The sequence below is a fragment of the Protopterus annectens genome, chromosome 4.part0 (genome assembly GCF_019279795.1).
Source record: "Protopterus annectens isolate FY-2018-M chromosome 4.part0, PAN1.0, whole genome shotgun sequence".
In the NCBI taxonomy this organism is placed as follows: domain Eukaryota; kingdom Metazoa; phylum Chordata; order Ceratodontiformes; family Protopteridae; genus Protopterus; species Protopterus annectens.
In genome coordinates this window covers 1,303,209,094-1,303,234,991 of record NC_056733.1, presented here as the reverse complement: position 1 = coordinate 1,303,234,991, position 25,898 = coordinate 1,303,209,094, and the positions used below count along the sequence as shown (strand labels likewise).

The 25,898-nt window shown below is 38.4% G+C and overlaps 1 protein-coding gene across 1 annotated transcript in view; it reads left to right on the top strand.

Annotated features, from left to right (window-relative positions):
- Positions 1 to 731: 731 nt before the first annotated feature.
- LOC122799848 (rap guanine nucleotide exchange factor 6-like) overlaps positions 732 to 25,898 on the top strand; it is a 1,033,906-nt gene continuing 1,008,739 nt past the window's right edge. The window contains exon 1 of the mRNA XM_044069181.1: positions 732 to 1,718. Within this exon, the coding sequence (XP_043925116.1) occupies positions 1,650 to 1,718 (69 nt within the window). The 5' untranslated portion in view covers positions 732 to 1,649. The remainder of the gene's footprint in view (positions 1,719 to 25,898) is intronic.

The window sequence follows — 25,898 nt, the reverse complement described above, 5'->3', positions numbered from 1 at the left end:
GCAACTTTCAAACTTAATAAGGGCAATATATTTTGGTCCTTTGCTCAGCATCCCCCACCATTATTTTTGCATTTTCCCACATGTATTTCACTAAGAGTATGAGCTATGTACCTATTAGTTAAAACTACTCCAGTCTTTAATACATATCATAAAAAATAAAGAAGTGTTTCTTTCTTTTCCTGACCTCACTATAAAATGAGTAGCTCTCAACCTTCCATGTCCAAAAGAAGGTACACTAGCCCTCATAATGTGGAACAAATGGGCAGAATGTGGAACACATACTAATGGCTTATTAACAACTTCATCTAGGAAGGTCATCGATAGGATGGTTAAAATATGTTGGTTTTACTTTTAAGGATGATTCATTTCTGTTCACCATGGATGTCACTTAAAAAAACCCTAAAACTGCATGTATTGCAGACCTTTTCAATGTGGTACTTCGGGGAACACGACGAGGTACATTAGAGAGGATGTGGGACCTCATTTTCTTTAAGATTAAAGCAATAACCAATTAAATTGCAAAACTTCGCAGTTTAAACGTTTATGTAAAGTATCTGACGTAGAAATGAAGTAAAAGTTATGATAAACGAGCACATGGCCTACTTAGTTCGCACCATCGCGCCTTCTCTGTTATATCAAGGAGCGCAACGGTTTGGCTGTATCTCGCGATATTTTCGGAGTACGCTTCTTGAGACATCTTTTTGTTATGTCCCCCGATGGTTATTCTGGGAATTGCAGGCCAATTGTGTGGGATTTCTGTGACGAGGAAAACTTCATAGATTAAAGCAGAGGTGGCAGGGGGTTATAAAACATAGTTCTATGTGAAGAGCGGTTTAGTAAATAACAGTGAAATTGATATTTGACAGTACCATCGCAAAAATCTACGGGGAAGTGGTTTATGCAACTTTCAAGAGATCCTTGGCTGGATGAAGAATTAGGGAAAGTTATGTACGACAGACTGGTATTATCAATACAGAGCAGCTTCTGTAATTTTGGAAACTTTCAAAGTTTTACCCCCCCCCCCCCCCGAGAAAACCTGTAGTTAAAGAAGCAGTATATTAGCAGCAGCTGGAAGGAGGGGATGTTTTGAGCGTTGAGTTCGACATTTTTTTTTCCTTCGGCTACTTAGGAACCCGGGAAATGATGGAGTTTAAATGCTATGTAACTCTTAGACAAAAAAGTTGTTAGTCTCTGTGTACTAGTTAGGATTTTTTTGCACTCTGTTCCTTCGCTAACGGGATGGTTGCGAGGCGTGAGGGAGCGTATTACTCTGCTCATGTGGAAATGTCAACGTACAACTGTACTGCTATTGGAACGGATCCCCACGTAAATTCGATTTTCTGTCAACGTTATTGGGATTTTCTTGCGGAATAATTCCGCTCCTCTGGATGTTTTGAAGGTTTCTCTGCTGTGACAACCCTTTTCATTCAAAGGACCAACATCTGGAAACAAAAATGAAAAATTGGTGTGTACGGAAAAATTACAAGGACTTGACGTGAATTTACTGTACCGCGAATTTCTTCAGAGTTGTTGCCAAACGTGCGTCGTGAAACTTTTTAGTTTTAAGTTGACATATAAATTATATTAAGTAATTAAATTGACTCTTTCAGCACACGCGTGTTGGAATCGAATTTTTATAGTTAGGCGGAATGTCTTCGTTCTTGGAGCCAAATATTAAACAAGCTTTAATGAAAACCCTACCAGAAAGGATTCAGCAGGTAATTCTTCAATGTATGCCCTATGTTAGTGTTGAATACCCTTTTGACAAATACGTCTATTTCTGGTTGGCTGTTTAGGTTATCGGATAAGTTTTGGCTACCTTTTTGATCGGGGCTGATTGGACGGATGGTCCCCCTGTTACTACTATCGTAGTGCATTTACTGTTGTTTCATATATAATATATATGTGTGTGTGTGTGTGCGCACACATATATATGTACTGTAGAAATTGTGTAAAATAAAATTATTTGTATTGCTAGCTGTTGAAACACGATGCATGCTGCACGTATGTGACTGTCTGCCAATGCACAGACTAGTGGATTTTCTCTCTACCCCTCCATGTATGCATATTATGTGCTGCTTCATACTGCTGTAATTTAGATTACACCGTTTGTTTTGTTTTCAGAAGATCATATTAAGAGACAGGTCCATATTAAAGATACGTTATTTGTTTTCATTTGCATTGTGTTTGTGTGTCACCCTTTTTACCGAAGGCTTTCGTGTTTCATTGTCCGCAGGTGTCAGAAGTACTGACACATTTATACCCTTACTGTAAACGTTTAGGTTTAGAACAATCACAGCAAATTTCTGCTATCTAAAAAACTTGCAGACTTTATTCATCCATTTTGCTGTTCATAAATTTAAATAGTATCCTGTGACATCTTGCCCACTAATGTTTTGGTATGTTAGGTAAGTGCAGAACTGAATGAGGGGTATGTCTTATATCCCTACACTCCAAAGCCCTCTGCATTTTTGCTTACAAGTAGGACATCCAGTTCAGCAAGTGAGTGGGCTGGTCCGAAGACCTTTTCAGTCACGATCACAGCAAAGAGGGATAAAAAGGTGTACGGAAGTAAAACGAATAGGGTCATGTTGACAAACAAGGTGACATATAGGAGAAGCAGAAGCCTTATAGTATATTTGCATGAAATACAGTTAGCAGTGTGACATATGATGAAGCAAAAACTTAAGATACACATAGAGTAAAAAATACAATTACCAAAGCAGAGCAATATATGAGAGTTTGTGAGTAGAGGAGAAGTAAGCTACCAGGAGTTGGCTATTATTATTAGTTTGGGAAGTCCTTGTACAACTCATGAGACCTTATCTAGTTTTCTTCTCAGTATTGTATAGAGACCACCTGTCATTTCAGTCATGTGCTGTGAATACATATTAAAGTGGTTATGTATGGATCATAATAGTAAGTGGGTGTATAGCATCGCACAGTTTTATGTGCACTTATGTGTGAATATTATGACTTTTTACCAAATAAGCAAAGTTTGGCTTTACATTTTTGTTTTGGTACAGAACTGTGTTTTCTAGTTATGACATTTGATACAACAGTTTTAAACCATACCTTGCCACGGTAATGTGCTGTGAATACATATTAAAGTGGTTATGTATGGATCATAATTTTAAGTGGGTGTATAGCATCGCACAGTTTTATGTGCACTTATGTGTGAATATTATGACTTTTTACCAAGTAAGCAAAGTTTGGCTTTTCATTTTTTCTTTTGGTACAGAACTGTGTTTTCTAGTTATGACTTTTGATACTACAGTTTTAAACAATACCTTGCCACGATAAAAGCAAGATCATTTTTAGTCTATTTGCTTAGAATATCTGTGCAGCAGTTTAGATTTTAAAACATACACTCCTGCATTCACATGAGAAATAAACTTGAAGTGGCAGATAATTTACAAAAAAAAAAATCCACTCTTAAAATGATTCTAAAACAAATGAGAAGTGTGTGTACTGTGTCTGCCCAACTTTGTTTGGGGTGTTACTGTACTGCTTTTAATTTCAGGTAGCTTTCCTTTGTGATTCCTCCAGAAGTGGTTTAATCAGTGACAAAACCATCACACAGCAATGTACACAGAAAGCTTTCTTTTCCTTGTTACTGAAAACTAACTAAAGCTGAGGTCCTTTTGAGTGCTTTAGATGTGGAAGTGACATGGCAGGAAAATGGTTGCCTTTAGAGCGACATGCTGCTTTGATTAGGTAGTTGGCAGACTCAAAGCTGGCTTCTTTACACTGACATCTGAAACGACTGTTCTGTATTTCTGTATGGGGAGGGGAAAATTACCCCAACAATTGCATCACACTTAGAATGCTGTTAGAATTGTGGGAATTGCATTGGGCTTTGAGGTAGCTGTTACAAATGAGGGAAGCTGTACCATGTTGTGACTTTTCATGTGACAAGCAGGGCTTTATTTTGTTTGAGGCATCAAGAATTTTTGTAATTGTGTGTTAGCTACTTTGAAGTCTTGCCTGTGGATCTTGTCCAGATAACTAGTGTTTTTTTTTTTTTTTTAAGGCTGTTGTGTTACAAGATTCCCAAGTTTGTGAACCAGAAATACCAATGAATGTTTTTGTATTTGATAGTTGCAGTGCCTTAACTGATAGTAATACCCACTTCTGTCATTTGTGAAAGTTGCGTTTTCTGTGTGAACCATACATAGCGGCTGCTAGTATAAATTACATTTTACAGACTTAGTTTCAAGCTACAGTTGATTTTTTTTTTTAGAAAAATCTTAACTTTAGCTTTTTCTTTAGAGAAAATAATCTTAATACAAACTTTTTTGTACATTCAGTCTTGTGAATGAATTTTAAAATGTGTTCACATTATTTTGCATTTGCTAAGTGTATTAACTAATTAATTTAGTTTTGTTGACTGAGTTAGTCACACTAGACTTGTGACCTGTTTTCAAGTTAGATTAAAATTGGTATTGATTCAGGTGATTCAGGTGAGGAAATCTGGCAAGGAACCCTTAGTGTGGTTTATTAGAGTACTTCCATATTGCTCTTATCTGTAAGAAGATTATAGTATTTTGGGCTACAGCCAAACAAACTTTAACAAGTTTATCTTTATAAATATTTTATCTATCATTTTATATGAGCATTATCGACATTGTAAATATGAGCATAGAGTGACTGAATTGTATATATTTAATTGTCTGTGGCATATATGGAAAAGCTGGTACTCTCATATGTTATGGATTAAACAAAGGGACACTCCAGACATTCATAGAAAACAGAACATCTGGCTGTGTAAAATCAAGACCCTTTCCACCAAAGGCAGGTGCCCGGTCTGGTGGACCCCAGCCATAAACAAACTCTACAACAAGAGGAGAAAGCTACTACATGACAGAGCAAAATCCCTAAAAGGGAAGGCATCTCTGATCAATACTAGCAAAAAACTACGATCACTCATAAAATCATCCAAGGCCAACTTTGAGAGAAAAATCGCTAAAGACAATCATAAGGCCTTCTTTAGCTATGTTAGAAACCTGGGTGGAAACTCCCAGATATGCTCAGAATTAGTCCAAAATGATACAAAAATCACTGAACCCACAGACATTGCCAACATACTGGCAGACAGGTTCAGTGCAAATTTCTCCCCCCCCCCAAAAGGAGAAATATCTATCCCACCAGAGTCTAGCCTCCCAAACATCTCAGATGCCCAGGTGAGAGCTGCTCTCTCTTAAGCAAAAAACACAGCATCAATGGGACCGGACGGTGTCCCCGGCTGTGTGCTACACAAACTCAATGAGGAACTAAACCCACACATAAGGCTGCTGTTTAATCTTAGCCTTACTACATGATACGTACCCAAAGAATGGCGTACGGCAACTGTGGTCCCACTCCACAAAGGCGGTGCTTCTACGGACCCTGGAAATTACCGCCTCATAAGCTTGACGAGCCTTGTCTGCAAAGCTATGGAGAGGATCATAATGGAACTCATAAATAAAGACATTGGGGACCTACAGACACTGGATCCTACCCAATTTGGCTTTGTCAAGGGCAGATCCTGCCTCTTGAACTTGGTCGACTTTTTCGAAACAGTCACTAAGGCCATTGATGAAGGTAAGGCAGTTCACACAGCCTACCTTGACCTAGCAAAAGCGTTCGACACAATATCCCACTCGGGCATCATAGAAAAGCTCACCAGCTTAGATGTAAACCCATATGTCACAAGATGGGTTGCAAACTGGCTCAAGGACAGAACCCACAGGGTTAGAGTTGCTGGTGCCATGTCAGACTCTAAGACTGTCACAAGCGGTGTCCCACAGGGCTCAGTCCTGGGCCCCCTCTTGTTTGGCATTTATTTTTCTGAAGTGCAGGCAAACATAGGGGGATTGTGGCTGACAAAATTTGCAGATGACTGCAAACTGGGCACCATAATTGACACTCCATCAGACACAGACATCCTCCAGAGAGGTCTCATAGAAATGGATAACTGGTGCCAGAGCCATGGCCTTAAGCTAAATGCTAATAAATGTATAGTCATACCCTTTGGGAAACCAAGGTAACCCCTAATTACCACATAGGTGGTAATCCATTAAACACGGAAGAAGTCATCAGGGACCTGGGGACCTAAGTTGACAGTAACCTCTCTTTTGACACTCACATTGCCAAAGTGGTTAGGAAGACCTTCTACATTGCCCACCTGATCATGAAGGGATTCACATCCAGATCAGGAGAGGTCATTGTACCCCTGTACTCTTCACTTATCAGACCAATGATTGAGTACAACGCCCCATTTGGAATGTACCTTACCCGACACCTGCAGCAGTTGGAAAGACCCCAAAAGTTCCTCATCAAAAGGATAAAGGGGCTGAAACATATGTCATACGCTGCCCGACTGAAGAAACTCCAGCTCTATTCAGTCGCATACCGTCTGCTCAGAGGTGATCTGTGCCCGACATACAAGGCCATGTCCAACCCGGAATTAATGGACATGCTCCACCTCAAAAAATCAAGCAAGAGACTTAAACCTCAACACGGATATAAATAGGACGTGCTGGAGGGACAGATTCATCACCCAGAGACTCCCTACACTATGGAACAGAATCCCAGTCCATGTGAGGCAGAGCCCCTCACTGACTCTGTTCAAGAAAAATCTTGACGAGTGGATGGGAGATCGTAGGTTTACCCCGGGAATCATCTCTGTGTCACTGCTGGACAGAGGCACAGCAAACTAATGGGTATAGTATTCTCATCCTAAGGGGTGGTGAAAGCCACACACACTCTAGCTAGGCTTATAAATGCCCTAGGGCAGATAGCCTAGTATGAACCTATGGAGTAGAGGGTGGGAGCCGACCATGTTATTTGCAGTCAATGCCTGTTGGTTTAATGACTTTGGTTAATCATTATTTTTTTCTGTATTTATTTTTGTTCATTTTGTTTTAATCTATTTTTATGATTTTTTTGTGTGTTTCTAATAAACTTTAATTTATGCTGTGGGATCTTTAACGTATGTCTAAATCACCAGCAACTTGACCAGATAGGCCTTTGGTTTAATATTTCATCCAAAAGGTGGCACCTCTGAAGTGCAGCCCCTCCTCAAGTGCTACGTTGCAGTGTGAGTATTGGTAGTGAAATCCAAGTAGCCAGTGCTGGATAAAAAACACAGTTGCCATATTTTCTCAGCATCAAAAGACAGTGTGGTACTTACGGAACCATTGGTAGCACATATGTTCAAGTTACTGTAGATGCTGCTTATTCTGTCATTTTTTTCCGCAAGTATTAAGATGACTTTCTGTGATCTTATCCTTGCAGTGTCCTCCACGTTCATTTGATAACTCTACTGAATTATATGCTTGTATTTAGGGTTTGCATTGCCATGTCACAGTCCATTATTGGGTATGCAGTTGACTTATTTAATTATAGAGGAAGAATTTGTATTCACTGAGTACTGTTTACTGAAAGTTCAGTTTATGAATTGGTAGTTCGGCAAATATAAATTTGTAATCCAAGTTTCACAGCCCCAGAAGTATACCGAGACTTTGTTTGCCAAGTAAAGTATTTCTATCTTTTTTCAGGACTGTACAAACTCATAGGCAGAATATTAAAGTTTAGGGTGCATAGTGGCTTGCTGCCCTGACGGTATCTGGCGAAACTGGCTGGTAGGTTATTTTAAATCTGAAAATCATGAAATTTAATAATTTGGTTTGTGTAGTTTTGCTGACTTATGGCTGACAGAGGTGGTTTCTGAGATTTTAAGTTCTTAAAATCATAGAGACACCACAAGAGCCACCCAAGAAGATAGATTGATTTGGGGACTGTGCTCCTGTAGCTGGAGCTTTGGAAGTAGATTTTCAGCTGCAGGATTTTGTCCTCCTTCCCCTGTGTTTGGGGCTTTGTTATCTTGTTTGCTGGAACTAGAGTGTGAGGCCCGAGTGGTGCTTTGCTTGTGTGTGTGTGTGTGTGTGTGTGTGTGTGTGTGTGTTGGGGGTGTAAAGCCTGGTAAGTTTGGTGTGTTGAGCTACTGTAACATATGCTATGCCAGTCCTGTCTGTTTCTTTAGGTAGAACATTCTCACAGATCCAACATTATGGTTGAGTATTCGTAACACTTGTGTAGTACTTAAATGGGGAATGAGTTTATTATTTCTGTAGCACAAACTCAATGTTTTCTTAAGTTTCTGGCCATTTAATTATAGGGGTACTGTTTGTATTCAGTGAATACCATTTACCGAAGGCTTGATTTCAACTTTTGATTTCAGTTGTGTCATGTTAAACTCTATAATTCATTATAAACATGTCCAGATGTTGATCAGGTAGATTCAATAATTTGGGATTCTTTTAGTAGGTAGTCTTCAAAATAACATATTACTGCATTTTTTCACTGCTGCCTTTTATTTGATCTTTTTGACAGGAGGGGGTTTAGCAGGTATTTTAAGTCTTTCTGCATATTGCTGTTATTGATTCACTCTGCCTCCCCTGGGGTTATCTTCCACAGTGCCTTTGCCCCCCTCATCAGAGAGCTATTTATCAGCTGCTTGGTCTTATGCCCCCACCCTCATTTGACCCCGGATGCCTGGGCCAGTAGCCAAGTACTGGTCGCAGACATCACTAGTGCATATGCTACATTGTCCCTGGAGTAGGCAACAGGCTAAGAAATTTTCTTGTTTTTACAAGTCACGAGCCTTGTGAAAGTCATCCCTACTTTAAGGGTACACAGAGATTGTTAGGACTAGGAAATGTCAGATGAATTGGAACATTGTGCTATTTTTCTGGTTAACTGCATACTTAAGAGAAGTGTCATTCAATCCTTGGACACTGTAGCAGTGTCATGCTCATGCATGCCCAGGTCAGTAGTACATAATGGCAGTATGGACCTTCCATTTTGGACAGCACTTTATTTTTAATAAAATTTGATTCAAATAATTGAAATTGAGAAATAAGTTTGATCATTATTATCAACAGTTTGGGTGATTTTATAGGTTCTAAGAGAACAGTTGTCTTGGAGACTTTTAGGAATGATAATAGATTAAGATTTGTTACTGAGATCTGAGTGGGAAAACTTAAGTTCACAAGAGTGGCAGGAGGTATGCTGAGACAAAGAAGGGTGTTTGGGAACTGTAGAGAAGGGGAAATTGTGTTGGTTTGTGGCTTTGGTAAACAGGAAGAGAACATATCTTATGTAAGTGAAATATAGTGGTTGAAGCAGAATGGGATTTGAAATGGAATACTAGAAACAGAACTGCCTGTTTTCCATTTTTAAGTATTCAGGCACTAAGACAGAAGTGCAGTGCGCATCTTTCATAAGAAAACAGAACACTAATCACTGTAAAACTTTAAGGAGATGCAAATGTGTATTAAATGTAAATATACCGGAGCCTTGGTTCCAGGGAAGTAAAGTGGGTTGCCAGCTGTGAACATAAAATCTGTCAATTTTCTAAAGCAGAGTAACAAAAAAACCCACAAATTAGACAGCCAGAGAAAACAGAAGGTGAGTTTGTGCATGCAAGCGCAGACACACACACACACACACACACACACACACACACACACACACACAGCAAATTTTTCTCCTGGAGAAACAGCTTTCATGTTTTTGAATCGTGTTAAAGTGAAGTGAACTGAAAAATTATAGAACATAACCAACCTGGCTTAAACTAGTTAAACTAGTGTGGCAAAACACTCCCGACCTCCAAAGTTTCAGCTGTATTGCAACTTTGCATTTTATGTTAAATAAAGTTTGTAATTCTGCCTCAGATGTGGAAGTCAATAAGGTTACTGCACTTACCTGCCACAAATAGAGGGCTAATTATTAATTTGATTTGCAGGTGGTGAGCAGAGCAATGGCTTAATGACAGACTGCATGAAGTGTCAATATCTCTTGAGTCCAATTCTTCTCAAACTCTTTGAACAAGTTATCTGGCAAATTCAAAAATAATGGGGGGGGGGGGGGCAAAGGCCCAAAATCAGGGACAGAGTTTAGGTATTGTTCTTATATGCTTAGAAAATAGCTAAAATGACAGACTTTCTATTAACTTGTGAAGTCTGAAACTCAAATGTGTGTCATTATTTAGTGACTTCTGTCCTTCGTGATTTGCCTCCCCCAAAAAATAATATGAAGAAGCAAAAATATGAGACAAAAATCTGGATATTCTGCAAATGTCTGCATAGTTGAGATGTATGTTCCTAATCATTTGTTTATATGGCCCAGGTGTTAAAAACAATTTAAAAAATCCATGTTCCTATACCAGCGAAGGTAGTTTATTCTTATTTAGGTGAAGTGGTGTTTCTTGCTTCAAAAAGTAGGTGCACCTATAAAAAATGTGTTGACTCATTTGTTGAAACTTTGTGGCACACTTCCACATTTTGAGATAAAATTACGTGGCTTTTTTAAAAATTTTGGCTGCAGTAGAGCTAAAGCTTTACGAATCATGAGCAGTATTTGACAAACACACCACCTACTGGCATATGGTAGAAGTGTCCTGTTACCCTCCCTCTTGACAGTTTATCTATGGTTACAATTCCTTCCACTGCATATCTGTAGGTGTGAAGGACCAGTCAGACAGTTGGCAAGACCAGGACCACCCTTCAAACCCACAGATAGGACCTTTCAGTTTTCCATTGTCACAGTAAGAGAAGGATCTGTTGGAATACTGCTGTTTTCATTTGGTTCACTTCGGCTACTGAGCTCAGATAAGAAACTCTTTTGGGTTTTTATTCTTCCTTCTGCCTTTTCTGTCTGTGCTTGAAATGTGTATTCTGCTGATGTGCTTGCTTTTTCTTATTGGAAGATGTTTTATAGTTCAAGTTTTAATTAATTTTCAGTATAAGAGTTATACTATTTATTTTGGGCAGCACAGTGGTGTAGCAGTTACCGTTGTCACCTCACAGCAAGAGGTTTTCCAGTTCGATTCTTGGCTGGGGTGTCTTCTGTGTGGAGTCTGTATGTCCTCCCTGTATTTGTGTGGGTTTCCTCCCACATTCCCAAGATGTGCTGCAGGTGGATTGGGCACTCTAAATTGGCCCAAGATATGAGGGTATGCCTTCTGGGGAAGGTTGGGCACTGGGCTGGCAATCTGACACCATAAAACTCTACTGCCACTTATTCTGTGGACCACTGATACTCTGTGGCAACCTTTAACTTGAGCAGTTGAAAGGAGAAGAAAATTATACTATTTATTTTAAGCTGATTTTGAGTTTTTTTTGGGGGGGGGTTAGCCCTTTTAATGTTTTTATGGCCATTGGTGAATATTTAACTGAGTTTCTGTACTAGGTCCATTTTAGTGCCGTTCCTCTCATTGCCTTGTGCTGCCAAAACTGAGATTAATTCCTGGCTGCTACTTCCGTTGATTAAAAGCTTCTTTTGAAAGTTTTGACAGGAAAACTTGTTGCTCTTGCAGTTTTATTCTTTAGGGCTATAATTATTTGAGATAATTAAATAGAGTTATAGAATTTTAAACACCTTTTTTTTTTATTTAAATCACAATTGTGTCATTTTTGTTAAACTTTTCTGACAGGAACTTTTCTAAAGTTTATATTTAATTCCTTGTTTAATGCTGTTTTAGGCTGTTTCTATTCATGTAGGGCTAAATTGAGCTTTTATTTATTAAAGTTTGGGCTCTTTGTGACATGTATTCTGTGCTTTGTGCTAGACTACAGAAATTTCTGTCTTTTTTTTTTCTCGGTGCAGTATTCAGTATAGTATCCCCAAAGAAGTCTTCAGATTGCTATTTAGAGGGAGAATAGTGAGCTTGTTCAGACAGTTGATTAGTGGGTGCATACCCATGTTATGAGCAACTCTAGCACTTACACCTCCAGTGAATCATCTAAGTATCCTGATTTTGAAGGGGATCCAGTGTCTGAGGTTTCAGACCTGTTAGACTTGGATCAGTCAGTTTCCTGTGATGATGAACAGGTTCAGGAACCCAAACAAATGTTTTCTTTTTCCCAAATGCTGGCCAGATTTAGGTATGTATTCATTTAGGAGTAATCATTGGCTGTCCCTGAGATCAGCAGGGTTTATGATCTTTTGGAAGATGAGGCTTCAGACATAAGAGACCTTTCCTCCATTGATCCCAGCACAGCGGGGTGTTTTTAATTAAGCTGTAATTCTCATCTGCTCATTGAAGCTCTGCCTAAAAAATGTTTAAGAAGTTCAGAGTATGCTCTGTCACGCCCAGCCTCTATAGGTTCATAGGTTCATAGATTAGTACTAGGCTAACTGTCCTTGCAAGCCATTTTAAGCCTAGCCAATTATCCCCTGTGATATTCAAACCCTGTACCTTGTGTTTATAAGGCAAACACCTTAACCATTAGGCCACCCTCCCAACCCCAAAAAGCATTTGACAGTATACTAGGCTAACTGCCTTTGCGAGCCATTTCAAGCCTAGCCAGTTATCCCTTGTGAGACTCAAACCCTGCACCTTGTGTGTGTAAGGCAAACACCTTAACCATTAGGCCGCCCTCCCAAGCCTTTTTCTTTGCAGACCCTGATTCGGTGACACCAGAGATGACTTCTAATAAAAGGACTTTTGTCTTCTTCATATCGTGTTTCTTCTGATACATTAGGCAGATGGCTAATATCTTGGGGAAAGGCTAAGTGTTTTACTTCTAGTATTTTGTGTGTAAGTTTGTGTTGAGATGCGTGTATAGCTTAGACTAGTGTGTTGCATTATTACCTGCTGAGCAAAAGGTCTATGTCAAATATGTTGTTGTCAGTGTTTCTCAGGTGTCAAAACATCCTTTAAAGAGTGCCGTGGAAGGGTCTGATACTTTTGTTAAAAATGCAGTGTCGTCAGTGGTGATCAGGTGTTCTTAGTTGCACAGCCAGAATGTTTCTGATGAGTTAAAAAGTAAAATTTTGAATGCTGCCCTTGAGTCTTACTGTTGTAAATATCACTGTCTGAAAATAATGACCTAACAATATGTATTCTTTTTTACATTGTTTAAATTATGAATGCCTGTTCAGAGTAACTTGTGTTTCTTTGATTTTGCAATTACTGTATAAGTTATGCTAACAAGTCTTAGTATGTTTCAACAACTTAAGTTAATTCTTTTGTAAAAAATTCTTATTGTTATATACGTAGTCATATTTTTTTGTAGCTGTTGGGGCTTTCTCCCCCGGGCCGCCTTTGAAAAAGGGCAGTTGCCCAGTCGGACTATTCTGGTCAACAAACATAAAATAAATAAATAATAAATAAACATGTGAAGGATGTCAAATGTTTCTTATTTCAAAATTTGTCTCCTTTAAGTAGAATAATTTTCGTTGGGCTTCCATACAGAAGTCCCAGCCAAACGAAAAAATAAGGCAGTAAAAGGAAATGCAAGGAATAGAACCCCATAAAGCTTTAAAAGAGAGGCTTCTTTCCCAAAAAGGATAATCCTTCTTCCAACTTATGACTTTGTAGAGGCATGGCACTCTCTTTCTCAAGCCCCCTTCCAAATACCATGACTCTAAAGTTAGCAGTCAGCAAGTTAGCTTGGCCATCAGTGGTTCCTGACAAATGGGTGCTCAGCATTGTTGTGAAGAGTTACAGATGGCAATGTAAATAATATCCATCGCCATTCAAAGATATTCCCCCTCATTTGCCCGACTAGACTTTGTTTTTCCCTCCTATTCTCTGGCAAGTGCTGGACTCAGGGGTCTTAATCAGTCCCTCCTTTGGAAAGAGGGAGCCGTTTCTACTTCTGAATTTTCCTGGTCCCCAAAAAAGAGCTATCATGGAGACTGGTATTTCTTTTCTGAATGTGTTTGTCAAGGGATGTCACCTCGGCAAGAGAATTCCTAAAAATTCTTGAACTGATGGCATCCATGATTCTCATGATACCACTGGCCTGTCTTCACATGGGAAAAATTCAATGGTATGTTTGAAATTGTTGGACCCAGCACCCCCATTTATTGGAATCCCAGTTGCCAGTGCTGCCCTTCCTCAGACATGAGTTACATTTATGTTGAAATCAGTTGAATATCAGTCCAGGACAAGGAAGTATGCTTGGTTGCACAGCCAGAACTTTTCTGATGAGTAAAAAATAAATTTTTGAATGCTCCACTTGTGCGATTGTGTGTTTTGGTGCAGCAGATAATCAGATCTTTAGACATGCAAGGTGTGTTAAAAATGGTTCATATTCCCAGATTTTCCTCCTTTAAGTAGGATAATTTTCATTGGCCTTCAAGCAGAAGTCCCATCCAAACAAAAACAAAGGGAGTAAAATGAAACAGCAGGACAAGAACCCCATCAAGCTTAACAACAGGGGTTCCTTTTACAAAAAGGATAATCCCTCTTCCAATTTATGACTATACCGAGGCACAGCACCCATCTTTCTCAAGCCCCCTCCCAAGTGACACATCTCTAAAGTTAGCTCTCAGTAGGGCAGCCTGGCCTTCAGTGGTTCCCCACAAATGGGTGCTCAGCATTGTTGGTAGTGCTGGCAATGGAAAGAACATCCACCTCCATTCAAAGGGGTTTCCCTTCATCTGCCAAATCAGACTTTGTTATTCCCTCCTATTCTCCGGCAAATACTGGACCATTGGAAATAATGAGAGGTTTCCACTCCTGAATTTTCCCGGTCCCCCCAAAAAAAGCTTTCATAGAAACTGGTGTTGGACCTTTCCTTTCTAAATGTATTTATCAAGGAATGTCACCTTGGCAAAAGAGTTCCTAAAAATTCTTGGACTGATGGCATCCATGATTCATGTGATACCACCAGCCTGTCTTTACATGAGAAAAATTCAAAGGTAAGTCCCAGTTGCTGGCAATGCCCTTAATCAGACAAGCGTTACAGCAGTGGAGAAGTCAGCTTAGTATCAGGCCAGGACTTCCTTTCTCACCTATGGTGCCAGTGCAGTCTGTCCAGACAGATTTGTCTGACTTCGCTTGGGGAGCTGTGTCAGTGAGGATGCAAGTGCAAGCCACTTGGGGACCCAAGGATGCATGGAAGCACATTAATATCAAGGAGATGTTGGCAGTGATTCACACCTTGAAAGTCCTTCACCAGCTATGAACCCTGGGGCCTCTTCTGGTAGTTACTGACGATGCCACAGTGATGTAGTACCTCAACAAACAAGGGGGTGCAAGGACATACCCCTTGTGCCGGTTGGCAGTAATGGCCTGAGAGCTGGTTTTACAACATTCTGTGACTCTTCAGGCATCACACATCCCATCAGAACAAAACATTGTGGCAGACAAGCAAGCAGATCCTGGCCAGACCCAAACAAGTGGCAGTTCAAGGCACTGGTGTTCCAGAATCTAGTCCAGATGTAAGAAAATCCTCAAATATATCTGTTCATCCCCTTTCAGAACAGTTGAAGAAATTGTTTTCCAGACGTCCTTGCAGCCATGCTTGGAAGACAGATGCATTTTCATTCCCTTGGATGGGAATGTGCCTGTATGCATTTCCACCCTTTCCACTGATTCACAAGGTACTTCTGAAGGTTTAGAAAGAAATGCCAAAGATAATTCTGGTGACCCCCTATTGCCCAAGACAGTCTTGCATCTCCCTTTTAATGGTATTGGCCATGGGCAATTACCACAGACTTCTTCACACCCTGGATATGCTTACACAGTCTTGGGGTGACTCGTACACTCCATAAGATCATAGAAGTTTACTAGGCTAATGGTCCTGAGGCCCTTACAAAAGTTTATCCCCCAAAAAAGAAACCTCAGTCAGCATCTGTCACCCCTGTCAGTGAGGGACAAAGGTGGAACCCCTGGGACAAATTTGTGGTTTCTTGGTACTCTGACGTGTATGGGAAGTCTATTCCAGAGACAGGGCACCCTCCGAGAGACAAACCTGTCTCTCCAGCAGGTTTTGATGATGTTGCATATTAGATTTAGGCCTTTTGAGCAACTAATGTGCGAGGAGTTAGACTTATGGACGTGGAGCATCTCTAGTAGGGCAGGGTCTGAAATTGCCGTGAAGGCGAGACACAGATCACCTCTGAGCAATCTGTATGATACTGAGTAGAGTGGTAGTGATTTGACCCTGTCCACATAGGACAGGTGTTGGAGGCCATGGATTCTCTTTGTGAGGTATTTCTATGGCCTTTCCAGTTGGTGCAGGTGTTTGGAGAGGTACATACCAAGCCGGGCATTATACAGTGTGGAGAAACTTAAGTTGATAGCCTGGATGATTTAATCCTGACTCAGTTTAGGCGCATGTTTCATGACAATGTGCAGCAGGTGTTAAAGGAGACCAGAAAACCTTCTCCTTGAAAATTGTATGTTTATAAATGGATGAGGTTTTCTAAGTTGTGCCCAAATGGAAACAGAGAGCTCATTGAGGTTAATGTTTTTCTGGTCTTGAAGTATTTTTTGTCTACTTCAGGATGGCTTATTCTATGCATCCATTAAGGTGCATTTAGATGGCATCACTGCTAGTCTGCCCATGGATCCACTCTTTTTCTCTTTTGGGAAAACAGTCCATGAAAGGAGTTTTGCTTACAAGACCCCCCTCACAAGCAAATTCTTCCTTCTTGGGATCTCAACTATGTTCCTGAAAAACTGATCTTACCACCGGTGGTGGTGCTGCGGTAGTGTTGTCGCCTCACAGTAAGACGTTGTCCTGCTCGATTCTCAGCTACAGCGTCTTCTCTGTGGAGACATGCGTGAATGGGCGTACCTTCGTTGAAGGTTGTGTGTCAGGGCCGGCAACTCGGCACGTAAAAATCTACTGCCAATCATTAGTGGACCGGAGTTCTGCTGTGGCGACCCCTAACCGAGAAAAGCCGAAGACACAACACAACAACCACCACCTTTCGAACTGGCAGTGCAAGGTGATCTCGAGTACTTAATGGGGAAATCTGTTGTGCTTATTGCTCTGACAACTGCAAGGTGAGTTTCTGAGTTGCATGCAAGATGTCATGATGGGACAACCTTACCTGATTTTCCACAGGAATAGGGTTGTGTTACACACTAATCCTTTTTTCATGACAGAAATGATGTCAGAATTCACTCTGTCAGTTAATCTCCCTGTGTCTTTCCAGAACCTAAGAATAAGGGAGAGAGTCTACTTCATACTTTGGATTTACATTGACAGCTCAGGTTCTACCTTGAGAGAACAAAATCCGTTAGGAAGGCTGGGAGGCTTTTTATTTACTTCTCATGGTCAAATAAAGGTCAGCTTCTCTGTAAGCAAGCCATTGCACATGGTTGTTTTCTGATATTGCTTTTTGTTACACCCACCATGGCAAGGCGAATCCAGGCAAGGCAAAGGCATATTCTACCAGGGCATTTTCCTCTTCAGTGGCATATTAAAAAGGAATGGAGTCTGGAAGTATTCTAAAGGCAGCAACCTGTTCTTCTCCCTGTACCTTTACAAAGCACTTCAAGCTGGATGCCTTTTCTAAATTCAGAGCTGGTTTTGTGAGGGCTGTCCCCCAGGGGCTTCTGGATCCTTATCCTTTTCCTACCCAGGTTGGGTAAGCTTTGGGAATCTACCCATATGCCAGCAAGGCAGTGTGTGTTGAACATAGTACAACATATGGCCTCACTGGCAGTACCCTCTCACCACCCCCCTTTTGTTGGTTATATATAGTTAGTTGTTGGAGTTGTGGCTGAGTTTTATTTAGTAGCCTTATTGTTTTGTGTGTGTGCCTTTTGATTTGGAACAGTAGGTGTTCACAACTCATTATGTTTTCATCTGCTCTTCCTTTTGGACCATGGACCATAGAAAACTGGAAGGGGCAGTCCTGATCCTGCCAGGTGACTGGTCCTTCACACCTACATACAGGCAGTGAGAGGAGCGCTGAGTTTTGATAAACGGCCAGAGGGAGGGTAGCATGGTACTATCCATATGCCATTAAGGCAGTGTATTTTGCGAACATGTACTGTTATAGGAAAGTAGGACTAGCGCAACTGTACTTTTTGTTTCAGTACTTTAACTAATGCCAGGCTGGTATTCTTTTATTTTCATTCCATATCACCTTTAACAGGGTGCAGTGTATTTGTCTTAATAGATTGAGATAGTTCCTGACATACCTGTCAAGTTGCAGATCTAGAAATTAGAGATAGTAGCCAAGATTCATGTTGAACATCTGCTGAAAGTGAGGGACTCTTAATCAACATTAAGTATGTATATTCTTTGGCTTATGACTCCATCTGTTTGGTTTGTTGGTAATAAAGATAAAATGGTACTGTCGGTACACTGATTTTCACAAAAAAAAAAAAAGTGTAGAAAACCTCAAGTTTCTTTTTATTTATATGTGCATAGTCAATGATCATAAAGTAAAATAAAGAACTACATGAATGATTGATATATATATATGTTTTGGACATGGTAAATAATGCTGTTGTCTAGTTGCAGGTATCAGTAATGCCCTGTTCACTGCCAGACTGAGCGTACATAATGAGAGCAGAATTTGAGAGAAGCCAGTGCTCTGTGACAAAAGCACACTTTTCCATAGTATAGCCATGTCATAGGAGGGCATAGAAGTGTTTCATTTTCAAGAGAAGGCTAACTGTCCTCACCTTGATATCCATTTTAGAAGACACAGCTATTTTTTACTGCATACTGAACACCATTAATGGAAAGAAGGATTCCGGCTGTAAGTGGTAACCATGTCAAGTGTGTTTTTCTCTTTCCTGTGATATGAACAAAATGAAAGTATTGAGTAATGTTCACTACCAGTAACACACACCACAGAACATGTTTTGGTATGTGTAGCAGATGTTTGTACCCAGATCACCAACCTGAACATCTTCTGATAGATTTCAACTGCTCTATACATATCAGGGACAGTATGAGAGTCATGGTGGCTAGGTCTCCCGGGGGGGGGGGGGGTTCCGCTTTGCTCAATGTGTACATCAGCGAACTTAATAAGCCATCGTCCGTCTACTTTAGCCTGGACTTCAGAGTAATATATTCCAAGTAGTAAAGGGCCCAGTACAGATCCCCGGTATATTACAGACAGTGAAACTTTTTCACCAGTTCATGGTGCCTAGAAGTTACCATCATTACCCCAAGGTACCCATCTTACAATAGCCCTCTGTTGTCCTAGTGTGCTGGACCCTCCAACAGTGGTACCTCCAAATGTACAAAGAATATGACACCAAGCCTGTATCAGTGGCATAGAGGGCTAAAGTCTTATGATAACATGACTTCAGCTAGAGGCTTGGGTGCTTAACAGTGCAAGCAGGGAAGACTGAGTGTGCCCATTCTGGAGGGAGAGATGGTTGTCCCCATCCACTTTGCACCACTGATGAAGGACCTTAGTTGTAGAATGCATGCCCAGCATGACTTTGGGTGCTGGTAGTGGGAAAGATGTGGATGCTGACACCCAGTCCATTGACAGCTGCTGTCGGTGTATGTGGGGGGCATGCACACAAGGGCAAGGGGGTATAGATGGCCTTAGTGATGATGCACCGGCTCACAGTTACCACCAGGGTTGGGGTTAAGTGTAGATCAGAGTGTGTGTTATGACTTTAAGAAGCATTTCAGAGTGAGGGCACCTGTGTATAAATAGAGAGTGCATGCAGGCAGCAGTGCCATTTTGACTGAACAGCCAACGTGTTAACATGTATGTATGCAGGAGTCGGTCTGTTTATAAGTTTGTTTATGTTTAAGTTACTAAGCCTCAATCCTGATGTATTTGTATGTAATAAACTGCTTGAATCAAACCTCCAACTGTCCATCTGTTTTATACTGACCGAACGAGCAACACGGTGTTGGAAGTGGCATAGCTGAACGACATGGTGCTAGAACTGGGATGTCTGAGCAACAAGAAGTCAGAAAGAAGCCAGAAGTCGAGCCATGAGGTGCACAGTTAGAAATGGAGGTATATAGAGTAAAGACTCGCCCCAACCTGCTCAAATGATTGAAAAAAGGTCAGAAACAAATTTCAGGCACTTAAAACTCGCATAAATAATTTATTTTGTAAAGAAAATGATACATCGCATTAGCAAAGCACAAAACGCATTATAAATCAAACGCAAAGCACAAAATGCTTTATTGATTAAATTTAATCAATTAAAAAGCACAAAATGCATTATTAAGTGAAATGTTCAAAACCACAATATTTGATAAAATTATTCTAAATGCTTATGAGAGCACTCAGAATTACTTCTGATTTTTTATTTCTAACCAGATGGTAACAGATTTAATTAATTCCAAAATCATTTCATGTCCTATATCTGATCATAATTCAATTGTTTTTGAATTCATGATAAAAAATACTAATAATGTTCAGATCAAAAGGATACCAGCATACTTAACTCAACTGAAAGACTATAAAGAATATATACTTTCAGAAGTACAACATTTTCTAGACATAAATTATACTCCTGAAGTCTCCATTGTCTATGTTTGGGATGCCTTAAATCATATCTATATGGACAAAGTATAAGATGGTATAATAATAAAAGGAAATCTTGGGATAAGGAATTGTTAGATATTCAAAGTAAATTAGACTCTTATAAACATAATAATAAAGAAAATATTATGGATAAGAAAGTCATTGAAGAAATAAACAAACTAAATGAGAAATACAAAGAAATTTTAACTCATAAAGTTAAAATAACTCTAGAGAAATACAAGTTTTTGTCTTACTCAATAAGCCCCAAATACTTACATAGACTTAAAAATAAAACAAAAAGGTTGAATAAACAAAACCATATCAAAGAAATATTTTCTCTAAGGAAAAAGAAGAATGCTTCTAGTCTACCAGAAATACTAGATGAATTTAGAAATCACTTTCACAATATTAACAATAATAACATTAACATGGAACCTAAAGATAAAATAAAGGAGTTTATAACCACAAACTTGAATAAAAAGCTTAATAAACAACAGAGTAAACTATTGAACAAAAGTATTTCATATACAGAGGTTATTACACAAATAAATAAGCTTAAATCAAACAAAGCACCGGGTAATGATGGTATTATACCAGAGATATATAAAATTCTTTCTAAAAGTACATATTCATTAATACATAAGGTTTTTATTTTGGCCCAAACTGAGTTAATAACCCCCCCATCTTGGCAATATACATTTATTTCGCCAATTTTAAAACCTAATAAAGATCCAACTAGATGTACTTCATATCGGCCCATCTCATTACTTAATGTTGATTATAAAATGTTTGAGTATTTTTGCTGATAGATTGAAGACAATCATTCCCGGCATTATAGATATAGATCAGACAGGCTTCATTGTAAATAGAAATACTTTTGATAATATAAGAATAACTTTAACATTAATTGATTTTGCAAATAGGAAAAAGAAAGATTTAACACTTATTAGTCTTGATATAAGTTCAGCATTTGATTCAGTAAGTTGGGACTATCTGTTTACCTTACTGAAGTGCACAAACTTCTCAGATGCATTTGTAAATCTAATTGAGCATTTATACAAAGGAACGTTGGCTTATATTAAGGTAGGAACATATGTTTCACAAAAAATACCCATTCTTAAAGGTACAAAACAAGGATGTCCACTTTCTCCACTATTATTCACTTTAGTAATGGAGCCTTGGGCTAATTTGATCAGAAACAGTACTGACATAGAGGGTTTTGAAATAGATGAAAATACAACATCCAAAATTCAACTTTTTGCAGATGTTCTAATTACATCAGCAGGATCTAATTCTTCTATGCAGTCTCTATTTGATAAAATGATGAATTTCAAAAGTATTTCTGGTTTAATATTCAATGAAGAAAAAACTAAAATACTACCTATATATACACGAAAAAATATTCTCATTAGCGATTTTGCTAAATATGTACCCAATTCAGGTCAGATAACTTATTTAGGTATAATACTATCTAAAGATATTAAATCTATTATATATAATAATTATAATACTTGTTTTCTTAATATACAAAATCTTTTTAATACCTGGAATAATATGTTTTTTACTATGGAGGAGAGACTTACAATTATTAAAATGATAATATTCCCCAAGATTTTATACTTAATACAATCAATAATACTTCCACCTACAAAAATAATTATCAAGAAACTGAATACACTAATGTTAAATTTCCTATGGGCACCTAATAGACCTAGGATTGCATTAAAGAAACATACTAATAGCTGGTCTCAAGGGGTATTTCTTTTCCAGACTTTAATTTATATACTATCTCTTCTATTGTAAAAGTTATTACTTTATTAATAGATCAGTCATATGTCGCAAAATGGAAAGATTATTGGGAGCTAATTAGTATGCACTTCATGAAAATCTCCTTAGCACATAAAAATATGATTGTAAATAACTCCATGTTATGGTTACTAAAGGAATTTTGTACTTCACCTATTACACCTAAACATATGGTTTGTTACCCATTAAATATTATTATTAGCTATCGTAACTTTATATTCTTGCACCCTAAGTATAGGGAATGGAATTTTATTATATTCCCTATAATGTATACTCAGGGTATGCTTTTGTCATCTACTTCTGAAGGAACTCATTTAGCTATAGATAATGATCTAAAGTACTGGTATCAGTTGATATCTGATAATAAAGTTAAAAATCTAGATTTCTTAAAACAAGAATTTGATCTAAGAGAAACTTGCTGGTTACAGGTTCAGACCTTTAGACAACATCTCATTGATAGAATAGATCTAATGTCTATAACAGTTAAAGAATCTATTCCAACACTGATTGATTACTTGATATTAAATTTACAACATAAAGTTTCTGATAAAGGTAAACTTTCATACATACATAAAATTATCAGACAAGAAACTTTTTACAGTGTAGATACATACTGGAATTATTTCACTTCTATTAATGGGGACCCACCAAATCAACAAGATAAACAATATATATTGGAATCTGCCTATAGAACTACGCCTTCCATTGTCTGGAGACTTTATACATGGAAATTTTTACATAGATCTTTTTATACACCTTTGATGATGAATAAAATAAATAATAAAGATAATCTATGTAAGAGATGTAGAAATTAATGCTGACTGGGCTCATATGTTTTATGACTGTATAAAATTGAAAGAATACTGGAAGTCAGTTAATGAATTTTTGCAGGCTCTTTTTACAGATAATTTCATTATTTCTAAATCTCTTATATTATTCAACACACCTGTACCTCAAAGTGTTAAAAAGGTTAAGCTTCCCTTGTTATGGTCTATTCTAGCAGTGGCTAGGAAAATAATAACCAGAAATTGGATTTCAGATACACCTCCTTCGTTCAATGAATTTAAAAATGTTAAGAATATAGTGTGCCATATGGAAATAAACACAATTAGGTCAAGAACAACTAGAAAAACATCTTATTATATTGTATGGGATAATTTACAAAATTTGTTAAAAAAAATCCTAATTTCAATAGCATGGTATTTTAGTTTAATTAATTGATCTGATTGTAGTGGATGTCTTTGTAAATACTTTAGTTGTTTTGTTGAATGTTATAATCATATCTATTTTTAATTACTTGTATAAAATTGTTATGATATTTCTCTTGTATGTTAAAACAATAAACCTGTTTTGAAAAAAAAAAATGTCCAAAGTTGGACACAGAATGGCATAGTTACACAGATGGCATTACATTGGGTTTGGCTAAATGAATGACATCACAGAAAGCTTGGCCAAGACTATACTACAACAATACTAACAGGAAATACCTCAATTAGGTTGTAAGGAGCCAACAAGTTATATCACCTCTTATACATTTTTTAACTTTTTTTCTTACCTTTTAATCAATGTATGTGATGAATGTCTTATTAAAGATAATTGTAAACTAGAATTACTTCTGATTTGCTTAACGAGCATGTTAAAAGTAAAAAGAGCACCAGAAAAGTATAATGACCATGATAGAAGTCAAACAAGCATAACGAGTACAATAAAAGTGCAAAATGAGCATGGAAATGCAAAGTGACTGCTTTTTTTTAGTAAACGACAATGTTTTTTAATATGAGCTACTATTTCATATTGACTAAAGCTATTCAAAGTATAACTAGAGTTGTTCGAAGTATCTCAGAGTGTGCAAAGTGTTTGCAGTGTGTGCTTTATTACAGTACAGTTATTTTGAAGAGTTTACTGTGTGCAAAGTACAGTTATTTCGCAAAGTACAGTAATTTTGAGAAGTTTCTTCTGCTGTGTACAGTTCATTCGCAAAGTGCAGTCATTTCGAAGTGCTTCTACATTTATAAGAGTGGTTTCACAAAGTACAGTCATTTCAAAGTGTTTCTTGTACTATGGAGACTTATTTCACAAAGTGCAGCTATTCTGTAGAGTCCATTGTGCTATTGAGCATAATTACAAGTTTCTGGCATAAATATCTGACATATATGCATGTATGTTTGTACATAATTCAAAGGGCCTTTATTACTGTGTATTGGGATGGCAGAGGCATTTTGCAGACCCAGTCCAGTTGTGTTTGATCATAATATTGCAGAGAATTGGAGAGTATTTGAGCAGGAATACAATATTTTCATACAAGCGCCTTTTCTGATAAAGATGCACGTACAAGGGCATTTATTCTCCTTAATCTAGTGTGGTCAGAAGCCATTGAAAGAGAGTGTTTTTGTGTATGCACCAGCACTATATCCAGGAGATGGGGAAAACCATCATATTGTTTTACAAGGTGAATCAAGGGAGGACCCTGAGTGCTTGAAACGTAAATTTAGAAAAATGTGTAACCCCCAGACAAATGTTACACTGGAGAGGCACTTATTTTATACAAGAGACTAAAAGCCAGGAGAAACTTTTGCAGCTTGCATTACTGACTTGAGAAACAAAGCTAAAACGTGCAGAGTTGGTGATTTGAAAGATGAGTTGATAAAGGACAGGCTTGTGTGGTGTTAATAATGCTGCAGTGAGAAAGATTTTGTTTTGAGACAGTGATTCAGCGGTGAGCAAAGCCATAGAGATTTGTCACATACATGAGCTTACAGAAAGGCAAACAAATATGCTTGCAAGTGATAAGAGCATGGATTCAGCAGCCTCTAGAGCAAACGTAGACAACATGCAGCATGTGGCTAACAGAAACAAGCCTAAGCACATGGCAGCTGCAGCCCCTGCGAGATTTCCAGGGAGAGCCCATACCTTTCCAGCAGGTTCTAAGGCTAGCTCGGTAAAACAGACATGCTCAGTGGGGCACAAGGCTGAGTCAGCAAAACCCAAGTCAAGTCTCTTTGTTAACTGTTGTAATTGTGGTACCAATCACATGTCCAAAAGAGAAAAGTGCTTAGCATTTGGTCAACAATGCCACAAGTGTAAAAATGGAACCACTTTCAAAAGCTTTGTAAATCAAGCAAGCGTCATTCATGTATTACGAAAGGTTACTCAAAAAAGCAAGTTGATTGTATAGAAAGCTGCAACTCTACTTTCTATGTAGATGGTGTATTAGTGGTTGGTGAAAAGGTTAATACAGAAGATTTGTTGGCAAAAAACGAAGTGGTTTGAACTATCCTGATTAATGGTAAACCCACAGAGCTTAAAGTGGACGCTGGTTCAAAGTGCAATGTTATGTCAGCAGAAATATTTGCTAGAGTAAGAACTGGCAAACAACTTAATTTAGCCAATTGTGTGAAGCTTGTTGCTTATGGAGGTGAAAAGATTACAACTTAATTTAGCCAATTGTGTGAAGCTTGTTGCTTATGGAGGTGAAAAGATTCAAACTGAAGGCTCAGTAATGCTTTCATGCTGTTCAGCTGGGAACAGTTTTATATAGTCAAAAGACCTATACAGTCATTATTAGGTCTCGGAGACAGTTTAAAAATGAAACTGCTTTCTTTTACTAAAGAAGTCCATCATGTAAGCACATGTCCTGGTTCCATTTTCACCAGTGCTGTTTTCATGGAGTATGCTGATATTTTCGAAGACAAGCTAGGTAAACTTCCAGTTGTATACTCCATGAAATTAGACCCAGAGCTCAGTCCAGTGGTCAGACCAGTGAGAAGAGTTCTGATAGCTATGCAGGACAGAGCCAAAGTCCAGTTAGATAAAGTGGTGAGCAAGGTGTGATTTTTTTCCAG